The sequence below is a fragment of the Schistocerca americana genome, chromosome 4, assembly GCF_021461395.2.
Source record: "Schistocerca americana isolate TAMUIC-IGC-003095 chromosome 4, iqSchAmer2.1, whole genome shotgun sequence".
Lineage (NCBI taxonomy): Eukaryota > Metazoa > Arthropoda > Insecta > Orthoptera > Acrididae > Schistocerca > Schistocerca americana.
The window spans coordinates 716,025,552-716,040,872 of NC_060122.1; the positions used below are offsets into that span (position 1 = coordinate 716,025,552).

Below are 15,321 nucleotides of genomic sequence, written 5' to 3' on the forward strand. Positions count from 1 at the left end.
GGGGGGAGGGGAAGGTCTATACGCTCGATCACGGGAGTGTCAAGGCCACATGGGATGGTAACAGTGGCAGATGTATCGAGTTTGGGGCCACAGGCTGGGCAGCTGGTCACTGTGTGCAGGCAGGTCAGGTTTGCATCGCCGCAGTTCTACATGATGCCCAATTAGGTCAGTGATGACATCAGGGGGTGCTGGCATGGCAATCACACGAGGTGAGGTGTCAGTTGGGCTGGTGGTAGCAGGAACGGGTCTTTACGTTGCATGGAGGCAAAGAGACAAAATGCACAAAATGCTCATGGCTGAAGCACAAAACATAGTGTGTGGCACAATTGCATCTGTAGCATATAAGCAGTTCATTGTGTGAAACATCAAGTAATAGCCTTAACACCATACAATTCATAGCACAGACAAAAATACAATTTTGCTAAGACAAGGCACAGAACTGATTACAAGAAATGGCCAGGGCATGGCCCAAAAGAATTGAACACAGTTATGCTGCAAGTGTACCGGCCATGATGGATGGGAGCTCAATTCTCGGCTAGTACCCATATGGGCATATGCACTTGCCAGTAGAAGTGAATGTCTTGTGGCATGAAGCACTGTTTTACGTACCAAGCTGTTGAGACAGCCCTGCACAGGTGAGTCTCAATACTTTACAACAAGGGCTCCATGTATGCAGCATGCAGCTATATAACACATACACCACCGCACTTGTGTGGGGCCAAACTCCAAATGCTGTCACCACGAAAGGGAGATTAGAACTGAGGACCAGGATAGGCAGGCAGAACTGTAGCTTAGTAGGAAGCTATTGTCTTGGTCACTGTAGTTACCAACCTTAGTAGATGGGCACAGCAGAATTGGGAGCTTTGCAGAAGTAGGCGTACAAAGAAGGAAACTTGCTGCATCAGTAGATGGTCACAGTGAGGCAGGTGCATATGAAACGGGGATGGACTGCTAAGGTCGATGCGCAGCAAAGGGTGCCACAACAGCAAATAAAGCAAGATTGTCATCTATCTGGTTTTCTAGATTTAACTGATTAATGGTCTGCTTTCAAGTGCTCAACCAAGTAACTACGGTGGAATTTCGTTACTACTTTCCTCAATGCCATGTTTTCCTGCACAGTACATCAGTTTTTGGGAGTCCCAACACCAATTGCATTAAACGCATGTGAACCCAACTCATTTACACATTCTCCCTCCCTACCTAGTGTGTTCAAATTTGGCAGGGTTTTTTAGTGCCTGCAACTGTGCAAATCATACGCTATGCTAGTAATGACCAATTTGACAAGCAGAAGTACAGTACAGTTTTGTAGCTCGTATCAGCTGGCAGTATCTCTGATGACTTGCAGCCTATCGACAAGTGCTAATCGGAGGCAGGAGCAATGTTGTTGCAGCCAAACATCAACAATAAACCACAGGTAACTCAGTTGCTAGTCTTCGTTAGTGCACGGTATAGCGTGACTTTGGTGTTTGGTTAAGTCTCAGTACATACGGTATTTTTTTTTGTGTGTGTGTCAAATAGCATATCAATGCACCATGGAGAAGATAGTGAGGGCAGTTTGCTAATGAAGAAAAGTGAAATATTATGACTGGAGTAGACAAAATCCACAGGTGAAGTGAGTTGATACTGCACGTAATTGACATGGACATTAAACACGATAATGAGCAAGCGAAATAATTGAACATACATGTCTAGAAGGAGGAAATGGCAAAAGAAAATGTGTGAACTGTAATCAGTTTCCAGAACTGGAAAGTGTGTTACTTACGTGGTTTAGGCAAGCTCACATAGCAAACATTCCAGTCGATGGTACTATGGTTCATGCTAAAGCTACATATTTAGCACTAAATTTGGGACTCGAAGACTTCAAGGCATCCAATGGTTGGATCAAAAGGTTTAAGAGGTGACACAATTCCGTGTATAAATGTGTTCCAGATGTGACTGGAAGCAAGAATATCGAAACTGTTGGGTTGCAGAAAAATACTCTTCCATCTATCATTGTCAGATACAGTGCCAATAATATTTTTAATGCAGGAAAAATATGCCATTTTTTCACATTCTGCCTGACAAAACCCTTGAGTTCAGAAAAGAGAAATACCACAGGAGAAAATTTAGCAATGAAAAGCTGTCTATTCTGTTATGTTGCAATGCAAGTGGAACAGAAAAGTTGGTGTCAATAGTAATTAACAAGGTGAAAAGTCCACGATGTTTCAAAAATGTGCGGACATTCCCATGCAAATATACAGCTAATATGAAAGCATGGGTAACAATAAGTACATCTAAAGAATATTTGCGTGCTTGGGGTGCAAGGTTGTGTGTCAGAAACAGGAAAATCATCCTCTTCACTGACAAATGTGCAGTTCATTCTCAAGATACATTATATCTTCATAATATAAATGTAGTGTTTCTTCCAGTCAGTTGTACAGACCACCTTCAGCCACCTGACCAAGGCATTATAAAATACCTGAAACTAAACTACAGAAAATCTCTTGTACGAAAGAGGCTGGCCTGTCTTTATAGTACAAGAAGAAAAGTGACGATCTTGGATGCTATCTATTTTATGAGAAACATGTGGGATTTTCTGCAAGACAGCACAATATCAAACTGTCTTCAGAAGGCTGGCTTTAATTGGATACTGGCACTCACAGGAAAGATCATTTCAGAAAACATAGCATTGCAGAAGACAACATCATGTCAGAAAACAATGAAATTGCAGCTCAACAATGGCAAGACGAAGATACGGAACAACTTAACTTTGGATGCCATACGTTGACTATGACGAAGGTGTTGCTGTCTGCCAGTCCATGTCAACTAATGAAGTAACTGAATGAAAAGAATAGTTGCTACTCACCATATAGTGGAGATGCTGAATAGCAGATAGGCACAAGAAAAAGACTGTCAGAAGGTGAGCTGCTCACACCACACTGCAAGCAGCAGCCCATTACAGGAGAGGCAACCAGATGGTGGGGACAAGGAGGAGGCTGGGGCTGGGAGGATGAGAGATAGCAGGGAAGGGGGTGGGGGAGGGGGGGTGTCGTTCAAGTGCTGCTTGTGGGAATGTACAGGACAAGGTGGAGAGAGGGTTGGGATAGGGCAGATAGGTGCAGTAGGAGGTTAGACTGAGGGCGAGAGGGTGTGGGGTGCAGGAAAGACTGAGGATATGTCGTTGGAATAGATGAATAGAGGGCTGTGTAGTGCTGCAATGGGAACAGGGAAGGGGCTAGATGTGTAAGGACAATGACTAATGAGGTTGAGGTCAGGAGGGTTATGAGAACACAGCCCTATATTTCACCACTGCATCCTCAGTCTTTTTACTTCTCTCCTTTTCTGCAACCACCCCGCCTATCCTCTGTCTAACCTCCCAACTGCACCTAATTACCCTACCCCTAACATCTCCCCATCTTGTCACTGTACACTCCCACAAGCAGCACTTTAGCATCTCCCACCCCTACCCTGCTATCCTTGGCCTCTCTACCTCAGCCTCCTCCTTACCCAAAACACCAGCTTGCGGCTCCCATCATGCCCTGCTGCTCACAGTGTGGCCTCAGCAACCAGAAATTGTTGATGTGTGTGAGAGTTGTGTTTGCATGAGTGTTTATGTGTATGTTGTCTATTTTCAATGGCCTTGTTGGCCGAAAGCTAGCTTGTGCCTATCTGGACTCAGCCTCTCTGCATATGGTGAGCAGCAACTACCATTTTCATAATATTGTTACATTCCATCCCGGATTTACCACTGTGTGATGAAATGTTGCAGGAGCAGATGGCAGAGACACAAGGAAGTTTCATCCTTATGAAACAGAACCTTTGCCAAATCCTACAATGTCAAATCCCCACTGAATCCATGGACACAATTAAACATTGTGTGTTAAGTTTTGAAGTTGATGAACATGTTAATGAAGATGGACAATACGAAATTAAAATTATGACACAAGAAACAAGCAACAGTTGACATGTTCTTCAAACACCTGTGAAGATGGGACCCTGCAGTGTAATGTAGCATAGTTAGGTTAACATGTAGAGTATATTAATAGCTTTAGCAATGAAAAACTATATTATCAGTAGTGATTCACTAATGGGGGAAAGCAAAATAAACAAAGTTCCTTTCTATTAAGAATATCTTTGAAAACTCCATCTTCCTTTGTGAATAAATAAATTCATCACAAGCCAGGTTCGTATTTATTCTTTATTTACTCAAATTGTTTTAGGTGGTGTCACCCCTCTATTAACCAGTTAGTTTATTTATGCACAATGTTACGTTTTATGAGTTACATATGAGTATTGGTGTTGTTATTGACAGAAACATTGAAATTGGATGTCAATGTGATTAACATACACTGTATATGCAGGAGATATTCAAATACAAAAATCCCACTCAAACTGAAGTTAAATGTTGATATCTGATTCTTTTAGATACTTTCCTAAAAAGGGGTTCATATTTTGGAGGCTAGAGCTATCTATGCTCTAGCGTCAAGTGATGCACCTGCACCTCAATTGGCTGTAGGCTTAAATGTACATGTCCAGCAGCCTGGATATCGCCACTGTCACTATATTCAAAATACTTTTGCTTCTTGTGTGTTAATGCATAATTCTGAGTTTCTGAGTGTGATATTCTGGATATATTCTTGAAAAGGCGCATTTAGAATTCTAATTTACTAGTATAGCATATCAGGAAGTGTGCTATTACAAGACTGCTTATTAATTCAAAAGGGCAACTTTTAATTATACAAATTACGCATTTCCACTGCTGAAAAAAAAATCAAATCATTACCAATTTAGGTATTTTTCAGTAACGCATTTTCCTGATTATGACATTCAAAAATGTATTAACAAGATTCCACTTTATTTCCATTTTTATGCATGATAAAATGGGAACAACAATTTTGCTGAACTTCATTAGGGGAAGATTTCTCATACAGCTGTGTGTCTACTTGAACATGAGCTTGCAAGCTTTTAATACATAAAGATGTGCATATGCTTTAAATTTCTTCAGGGTGCTACAATATTTATGTAACTTCTGCTACAATATTTATCTGCTGCAATATTTATATAACTTCTCATGACGGCCTTCCCTTTCATTCTGAATTGCTGAATATGTCAATAGGTACTGTTTACCTGTTTCTTTTCTTTGGTCAGTTAACAAACACATGGTAGTCCAAAAAAACTTTTTGGTGTCCTAGCAATAACGTAAATAACACTATCTTTATTGATTTTGTGTCATATTTCATCATCTGTCACCTGGCAGTTGCCACGAATGCTGTGATCAACATGTTTTATGTCTGGTATAGTTACTGTAATGGTTGGCAACCACCTGACTGCAGTTGGTGGTCAGCCACTCTGCTTTATTTGTTCAACAACAGTCACACTATGGCTTTCAGATGGTTAAAAAAATCAAATGCATGTGCTGATATAAACTGCAACAACCACAAAAGAATTCTTTGACCCCTCATGCCTTCAATGTTTATGGATGATTGTTGCTGTTCGCACTGTATGTGCACCAGGTATAAAATAAGAATTATATACAGTTGGTTGGCAGCGTTCATAAGGTGCATATGTGTTGCTGTGAGCGTGTATGTGTGTGTGTGTGTGGGGGGGGGGTGGGGGGAAGGGGGGGGAAGGGGGGGGGGGGGGAGAGCACATCATTAAAATCATTAGAGTTTCTGACAGGATGCTAGAGGCTAGAATAAACGTTGATGTCACATTTTAAAGTTTCAGTGTGAAATAATTTAATGTAAATCATGGTATATAGGCATTTTTCAGACTATCTACAATTTTTATTATTGCAGTTTGTGTAACAAGCAAAGCAATACATGAGAAGTTTGTTACCCTGTAATTAGTTGTTTTGACTTGCAGCCTTTCATTTTTCATGTCATCATCTGATCCAGAATGAAAATTGTCATAGTAGTCTTAAAAGGTTTGACATAATGTGTTATGCAGAAAATAGTAACTGTCGATACACAGCAGAGAAAAAGAGAGGCTAAGACTGGAGCAGTGGATGAGACGGGGAGTAATGTGAAACTGCCATTTCAGCAGTGAGATATAAAGTGTAGCAGGACCATTAATGTTTTCAATATGCACACTTTATTAGACAGAGTTAGGCGATTGTGCCTGTTCAGAGACTCAGATGACTATTTCAAATCACTAGATTACTGTAAGAAAATGCAGACTAGCAGACATTATTTCTACTTGGTGTACTGAATTTCAGCTCTTGTTCAATGTTTATAAATGTAAGACAATGCTCATTGCACTGTTGACGACAAGGTCATTAGAGACAGAACAAGAGCTTGGATTGGCGGAAGAATAGAGAAGGAAATTGACTGTGCCCTTTGAAAGATCCATTCTAGAAACTGCCTTAAGCAATTTAAGGAACTCTAGTTGTGGACCTGAACTGCTGTCCTCCCCAACACAAGTCCAGTGTCATACTGATGTGCCACCTCAATCATTCAGTAACTGATATGCAAGGAAGACCACAAAAGTCCAGTTGCCTCCATCATATAAACAGTATATGGGTCCATTACAATAACAAGAGATTAGTGTGTGTACTAAGACACATAGACACCTGCTACATATGTGAATGCAAGATTAAAGGATATTGCCAATACCGATTCAAAATACCTTGTGTCATGCAATGTATACTGACTTGTAGAGAGCACATGTGAATGGAGACGTAGGAAGCACGCGTAGATGGTGACATATATGATGCTCACAATTTCCTGGCAAATTAAAACTATGCTGGACCACAACTTACCCTTGGAACCTGTGACTTTTGTGAGCAAATTCTCTTCTGACAGCATGACTTAAGACCTGCCCTCAGACCTTTACTTCTACCAGCAACTGTCTTAAACTTTCCAAATATCACAAAGTTCTTGTACATACATTGTATGACAAGCACCCCTGGAAGAATGTATACTGTAGGAAAATGACATAGCAACAGACTACGGGATTCATTCTTGGATGAATATCACTTTGAAGCAGTATGTGCACTGATTTGAAACTTGTTGAGTGATTTGGAAGACAACGTCGTGAAAGTGATTTGATAATTGTCTTGTCCTGTATGTTGAACAGGGGGACACAGGGCATCCATAGCTGCAAGGAATGATTTTAATAGAATTTCAGCACCAGTGGTACTTTTATTTTATACACAGCCAGATTTTGCCCACAAGCCTTTATGAAGTGAGGATACTTCAAGAATTGTGAATCAATTCAAGTACAAGGCCTTAGCAGCTAAATCCGGCAGTGTATAAAATAAAAGTGCAACTGGTGCTGAAATTCTTTTTAAATATGATTTGTCCCCATTTATTTGGTTTGTTTCTTCAAATTCTCATTTGTTTTATCCCTAGAGCTGATTGTATTTATCTTCTATTTAATTTCTTAAAAATTATGATTAAGTTTTCATGCTCCTTAAATGATTTTTCAGATTTTGCTATGCACAATTTTGATTTATTGGTCATATCATCACTGAACATTTCACACATTAACATTAATGAAAGTTTCCTGGACGTATTTCTGTTCACAGCTGTACTTAATTCAGAAAGAAATTGTCAAATAAATTAAGTTTGAAATAGGCTTATTTATTTTACATATTTTCTGATAATAATGTAAAAAAAATCACAGTTTACAGCTCAATATGATGGCTCTCCTACAAGTGTAAGTGCCTTTGACCTCTACAGCAACAACTTAGAGACAGACTGTAAGAATAGTATATTTTAACATACGATAAATTCTTCATGATGCAGATGTGAATGTATGTTTAAATGATGTCTCACCTCAATAGCATCTGGCAGCTTATGCAGCAAGGCTAAACATTCTACCAAAATTGCCATGAAGTGCTCAGAGCTAGCTTCTGGATCTTCTAAATCTGTATCTTCCTTGATATTCATTAAGTCCTCATTTTTTAGTTGTATTGGTCCCGGACTAGCTCTATAAAAGTAATGTCATTTTCATATTAGCTTGTATCATGCAACACTATAGCCACCACAATACATGCTATTTAATCAAACACACAAATGTATTTTTCACATTAATTACAACATCCAACTTTCAGGTTTTAATGAACAAATTTTTGACATTAAAAAGATTGTTTCATTCTGAAGAGCTACTAATGTCAATTAAACGTACTGTTTATTATATATAAAAACAAAGATGAGGTGACTTACCGAACGAAAGCGCTGGCAGGTCGATAGACACACAAACAAACACAAACATACACACAAAATTCAAGCTTTCGCAACAAACTGTTGCCTCATCAGGAAAGAGGGAAGGAGAGGGAAAGACGAAAGGAAGTGGGTTCTAGGGGAAAGGGTAAGGAGTCATTCCAATCCCGGGAGCGGAAAGACTTACCTTAGGGGGAAAAAAGGACAGGTATACACTCGCACACACACACACACACACACACACACACACACACACACACACACACACACACATCCATCCACACATACAGACACAAGCAGACATATTTAAAGACAAAGAGTTTGGGCAGAGATGTCAGTCGAGGCGGAAGTGTAGAGGCAAAGAAGTTGTTGAAAGACAGGTGAGGTATGAGTGGCGGCAACTTGAAATTAGCGGAGATTGAGGCCTGGCGGATAACGAGAAGAGAGGATATACTGAAGGGCAAGTTCCCATCTCCGGAGTTCGGATAGGTTGGTGTTGGCGGGAAGTATCCAGATAACCCGGATGGTGTAACACTGTGCCAAGATGTGCTGGCTGTGCACCAAGGCATGTTTAGCCACAGGGTGATCCTCATTACCAACAAACACTGTCTGCCTGTGTCCATTCATGCGAATGGACAGTTTGTTGCTGGTCATTCCCACATAGAAGGCATCACAGTGTAGGCAGGTCAGTTGGTAAATCACGTCATTCCCACATAGAATGCATCACAGTGTAGGCAGGTCAGTTGGTAAATCACGTGGGTGCTTTCACATGTGGCTCTGCCTTTGATCATGTACACCTACCGGGTTACAGGACTGGAGTAGGTGGTGGTGGGAGGGTCCATGGGACAGGTTTTGCACCGGGGGCGGTTACAAGGACAGGAGCCAGAGGGTAGGGAAGGTGGTTTGGGGATTTCATAGGGATGAACTAACAGGTTACGAAGGTTAGGTGGACGGCGGAAAGACACTCTTGGCGGAGTGGGGAGGATTTCATGAAGGATGGATCTCATTTCAGGGCAGGATTTGAGGAAGTCGTATCCCTGCTGGAGAGCCACATTCAGAGTCTGGTCCAGTCCCGGAAAGTATCCTGTCACAAGTGGGGCACTTTTGTGGTTCTTCTGTGGGGGATTCTGGGTTTGAGGGGATGAGGAAGTGGCTCTGGTTATTTGCTTCTGTACTAGGTCGGGAGGGTAGTTGCGGCATGCGAAAGCTGTTGTCAGGTTGTTGGTGTAATGATTCAGGGATTCCGGACTGGAGCAGATTCGTTTGCCACAAAGACCTAGGCTGTAGGGAAGGGACCGTTTGATGTGGAATGGGTGGCAGCTGTCGTAATGGAGGTACTGTTGCTTGTTGGTGGGTTTGATGTGGACGGACGTGTGAAGTTGGCCATTGGACAGGTGGAGGTCAACGTCAAGGAAAGTGGCATGGGATTTGGAGTAGGACCAGATGAATCTGATGGAACCAAAGGAGTTGAGGTTGGAGAGGAAATTCTGGAGTTCTTCTTCACTGTGAGTCCAGATCATGAAGATGTCATCAATAAATCTGTACCAAACTTTGGGTTGGCAGACCTGGGTAACCAAGAAGGCTTCCTCTAAGCAACCCATGAATAGGTTGGAGTACGAGGGGGCCATCCTGGTACCCATGGCTGTTCCCTTTAATTGTTGGTATGTCTGGCCTTCAAAAGTGAAGAAGTTGTGGGTCAGGATGAAGCTGGCTAAGGTAATGAGGAAAGAGGTTTTAGGTAGGGCGGCAGGTGATCGGCGTGAAAGGAAATGCTCCATCGCAGCGAGGCCCTGGACGTGCGGAATATTTGTGTATAAGGAAGTGGCATCAATGGTTACAAGGATGGTTTCCGGGGGTAACAGACTGGGTAAGGATTCCAGGCATTCAAGGAAGTGGTTGGTGTCTTTGATGAAGGATGGGAGACTGCATGTAATGGGTTGAAGGTGTTGATCTACGTAGGCAGAGATACGTTCTGTGGGGGCTTGGTAACCAGCTACAATGGGGCGGCCGGGATGATTGGGTTTGTGGATTTTAGGAAGAAGGTAGAAGGTAGGGGTGCGGGGTGTCGGTGGAGTCAGGAGGTTGATGGAGTCAGGTGAAAGGTTTTGCAGGGGGCCTAAGGTTCTGAGGATTCCTTGAAGCTCCGCCTGGACATCGGGAATGGGGTTACCTTGGCAAACTTTGTATGTGGTGTTGTCTGAAAGCTGACGCAGTCCCTCAGCCACATACTCCCGACGATCAAGTACCACGGTCGTGGAACCCTTGTCCGCCGGAAGAATGACGATGGATCGGTCAGCCTTCAGATCACGGATAGCCTGGGCTTCAGCAGTGGTGATGTTGGGTGTAGGATTAAGGTTTTTAAGAAGGATTGAGATGCAAGGCTGGAAGTCAGAAATTCCTGGAAGGTTTGGAGAGGGTGATTTTGAGGAAGAGGAGGTGGGTCCCGCTGTGACGGAGGACGGAACTGTTCCAGGTAGGGTTCAATTTGGATGGTGTCTTGGGGAGTTGGCTCATTAGGAGTAGGATTAGGATCATTTTTCTTCGTGGCAAAGTGATATTTCCAGCAGAACTTACTGTTTAGATGCACAGTTGAAAATATTAATTGTACCTGTTAGTGTGTTCGGACACAAGGCAGGAAGATTGGGGTTTAATGTCCAGTTAGACTGAGTACTAGCTTGGAATGAACAAGAATTCAGGATATTGGCTGTGATCTTTTCATAGTATGTATCCCAGCACACATATACAGTAATTTAGAAGAAACCATGGAAAAGCAACATCCAGAGATCTAAAAGAGTAAACGAACTCTGTTCATACCAAGATGGGAAACTTTGAGGAAAAAATGTTGCAAAGATCAACAAATGATACGTTTGAATTTAAAATAATTAGTATACTGCTGCAATTTTTTTTTTTTTTTTGTTTTTATGTCATTTAAATGTACAAAAAATATTAACTGAATAAAATTCATTCAGAAAATTATTAAATTGCATTCATAGTCCCGCAGCAACTGTGAATTAACCGAACATTTGTTTCTGTATACTGTAACATATCCTGCAAACATTTTCTTTCACAAGTAATTTCCATTCTTCAAGCTATTTACACCAAACAAAATTTGTTTATATCCCTTAATTAACTAATTAGGGGTATTATAAAAGGCTAAAGGGGCCCCTTCTGCTACATAAGTACCCATGGAAGGGGAATTTTATAACTGGTGCAGAAATCTTTGTGTGATGGTTATTATATTACAAACATTATTGAGCAGATTGTCAGATTCAGTGCTTTCACTTGTGATTTAGGTTCTTTAGGGGAACCACTGACACCCAAATCTCCAGATGTCACACACTCAGATCGGTGCAAACATTGTATGTCAATAGCATATCAACCACCACACTGATTTAATGCTATGTGCTGTTGTCCAGTAGAACATGCATAACGGTAATTAAAAGTAACACGAGAACTATGGAGCACAGCAAAACTGTATCTCTCATAAAATTTTGCGTAAAACTTATGTGGGTGATTTGGTAGAGCGTGTGGTCATCATACTAAAGGTCTCACGTTCAAACACCACAGGTGACAACTTAAAAAAAAAACTGTTCGTGCGTGAAACTATCATATGAGAGAACATTTTCCTGACATGTAAGGACTTTTTGAAGTGCTTAGCAGTGTTCTTTTGGCAGTCTGCTTTCACTTTGTTAGCTGGACTATATGTACTAATTATTGATGTTATCATTTTGTTGTTGTCATAATTATTGTTACTTCAGCATGTAGGATGCAGTTGTTTGTTTATTTTTCTCTTCCAATTGTATATTCTGTGAAACTACCAATGTTCTCTACAGGTTACGTAGCAAAAGCTGACTGTCAGGAGAACATTGCTGTAAGCTCCAAACAGCCCTTTCACATGTCATAAACATGTTGCTGCATATAATACTTTCTTTGCACAATACAGAAAGAAAAAGAAAAAAGAATTGTCATCGTTGGTGTTTGAACCAAGGACCATTTGTTCATTGATTCAATGCTCTACCAACTTCCCTGTGGGATATATATATACATATCTGCTACTCACTGTGTTTTTCTATGCACTGTTAATCTGGATTACTTTTAATTTATGTTTACATCCATTCTGTTGGATGACAGCACATAATACAAACTAAATTGGAGTCTTGATTTATACTCTATCCACATACAATGCTTTGAACCGATCTGAGTGTCTGTCATCTGGAGGTTCGGGTGTTAGATGTAGAAGGGCAGATTGTGTTCATTAAGAGTATAGGCATTAATTTGAATAAGGACTTTAATTATGCAATTACTGACAGTCGAGTATGTCACTAGTAATTCTCAAGATATTTGTGTGAAGATCAATATAACTCTGTGCAGTACGATTCATTCTGAATGAAGCGTTTTGAGTTACATACAAGGTGTGATCAAAAAGTAACAGGAATTTTTTAATTTGATGGGCTTTTTACATCCAATTTTCAATGTTTTTTATCTTGTTGGTGCACATGTTCCTGGTGTATGATTACATTTTCAGCTGTTTTGAATGTTTAGTTTATTGTTGAAAGTTGAAGAGGTTAGCCTTGTTTCCAAGTGCTCAGCAAATTTTTACTTTTGAAAAACATGGATCAAAGCTTATGCATTAATTTTGCTTGAAAAATGAAATAAAATGCAGCACCATACCCAAAATGTTGACTGTTGCTTTTGGCGAATTACTATGAGTAAGACAAGAGTTATGAGTGGTATAAATGTTTCAAAGAGACACTGAAGTGAAGACTGCCCTGGATGTCCTAACATCAATTACTGACAGCAATGTGGAAGAAGTAAAGAAAATAAATGTTTCTGGAATATCGCCAAACCATCATCAGAGAGGTTGCTAATGATATCATCATAGCCTTTGGTTCATGCCAAGCAATTTTTATGGATGTTCTGGCCATGAAAAATGCAGCAGCAAAGTTTGTTCCAAAACTGTTGAATTTCAACCAAAAACTACAACTCATTGACATCATTCAGGAATTTCTGAATGAAGTTGATAACAGTTCATAACTTCTAAAGAAGGTTATAACAGGTGATAAAACATGAGTATAAAGGTATGAGATCAAAACCAAGTCCCAGTTGCCCCTAAGGAAACTACCTGAAGAGCCAAGACCAGAAAAAATTCGACAAGTCCAATCATGTGTGAAAGTTCTTCTCACTATTTTCTTCGATTACAGTGGGACAGTGGATTGTGATTCCTGCCTAATGGTCATATCGTCAATAAGGAATACTACCTGAAAGTTATGATGCCATTTGCATGAAGCTATATGAAGAAAAGGACCAGAATTGCGACAAAACTACTCATGAAAATTGCATCAAGATAATGCTTCCCCATATATCTCAATGACACTTTGTGATATTTTCACAAAAAAACAAAACCATTATGTTGTCTCAGCCACTGTATCCACTGGACATGTCTCCCCTCCAACTCTTTTCTATTCCCGAGGCAAATGAAAGGACATCGTTTCGCCACCACTGAAGAGGTAAGAACAGAATCACTGAAAAAGATGAATACCATAACGAAAAGTGAATTCCAGAAGTGCTCTCAAGATTGGAAAAAACACTGGCACAAGCGTATTATACATGAGGGGATTACTTTGAAGGAAACAAAACTGATATTGATAAAAATATAAAGACAATTTAAGAAAAACAAAAATTCCCATGCTTCATACACTAACTCTGATTTTGGAAAAGTATCAAGAACAGGAGGGATTTTACAGAGGGAAGCATCTGATGCTCCAACTGTCAAATAGTTTCATAATACGTTATATGTCCTGCTAAGAGACTAATTCTTTCCGTGATTATGAAGTATCCAGTCTGAGAAAAACTGCAAATGTCCAGTTCTGGTTTTTACGAGGCTTATGCTTGAACTTTTTAAGGTAAATTCTTGAAAACAACAGAGCAGCAGATTAAATACAGTTAGGTTAAAAGAGCTAACACAGCAAAACAATGAGGCTTGGGTATACGTTGAATTAACTTTCGCTGCTTGTGGAGACTTTTGTTGGAAAAGTTGTGCAGGAAATTTCCTAACAGATTAAAATTGTGTGTCGTACTGAATTAGAACCTAGAATCTTACCTTTTGTGAGCAGCAGGTTCTTTTCAATCTGAACTACCTGAGATCCATTCCTGACCCATTCTCACAGCTTTATTTCCACATCTACCTCATCTCCTACCTTCCTATCTTCACAGAAATTCTCCTGCAAAACTTGCCTTTGGATTGTAGGGGATAAAGTACTGGCAAAAGTAAAGTTGTGAGGATGAGTCATGTGTCATGCTTGGGTAGCTTACTTGGTACATCACTTGCCTGTGAAAGGCAAAGGTCCCAGGTTGGAGTCCTAGTCTGACACACAGTTTTAATGTGCCAGAAAGTTTCAGAACAGCACACACTCTGCTGTAGAGTGAAATTCATTCTGGAAGTGATATATATGAGATATACAGGTTGATGTGGGAGACAGATAGCTTTGAGACAAAGAATACATTGGATATTTTAAAATTTATGTCTGCTTATTTACATTAAACCAAAGACCATCAGTTGCCATTTACTGTAGGCCAGATTTATTTGTGAAAAATAATGTCACCGAGGTGATGCCCATCATTCCAACCAGGCGATTCAAGTATCTTCTCCACATCCCCCATCACAGAGACCTGTCTCTCTTCAGCAATGCCAGCAATTTTTTGCATGACTGCATTCTTCAACACATTTCAAATTTTGCAGTTTGTGCTTATAGACACAGCTCTTGAGGTACCCCCCCCCCCCCCCCAAAAAAAAGGAAAAGTCACACAGTGACATGTCTGTAGATCTGGGATGCCAAGGAACAAAGGCAAAACATGAGATAATCTGTCCAGGAAACATGCACCGTAGAAATGCCATTGCAGTGCATGATGTAGCACATCCAGCTGGAAGCAAACATGTTTTCAAGAGATTTTTAGCCTCCTCAGTTCTGATTTCAAGAATGTTTCATGCAAACGAACATACTCAGAATAAATTAAAGATTGTGGCCCCATTTTATTCAAAAAAATATGGTCCAATAACACCGCAAGAGCCAAGGGCACACCAGATTGTGACTTTTTCAGAATGTAAAGAATGTTGGTAAAATGGAAATGTCGTGTGGCTAGGGCCTCCCGTCGGGTAGACCGTTCGCCTGGCGCAGGT

General features: G+C 40.5%; 1 protein-coding gene across 2 annotated transcripts in view; it reads right to left on the reverse strand.

The window, feature by feature from the left end:
* LOC124612780 (exocyst complex component 4) overlaps positions 1-15,321 on the reverse strand; it is a 242,963-nt gene that overhangs the window by 163,736 nt on the left and 63,906 nt on the right. For both annotated transcript variants that reach the window (XM_047141177.1, XM_047141175.1), the window contains exon 6: positions 7,758-7,911. In XM_047141177.1, the coding sequence (XP_046997133.1) occupies positions 7,758-7,911 (154 nt within the window). The remainder of the gene's footprint in view (positions 1-7,757; positions 7,912-15,321) is intronic.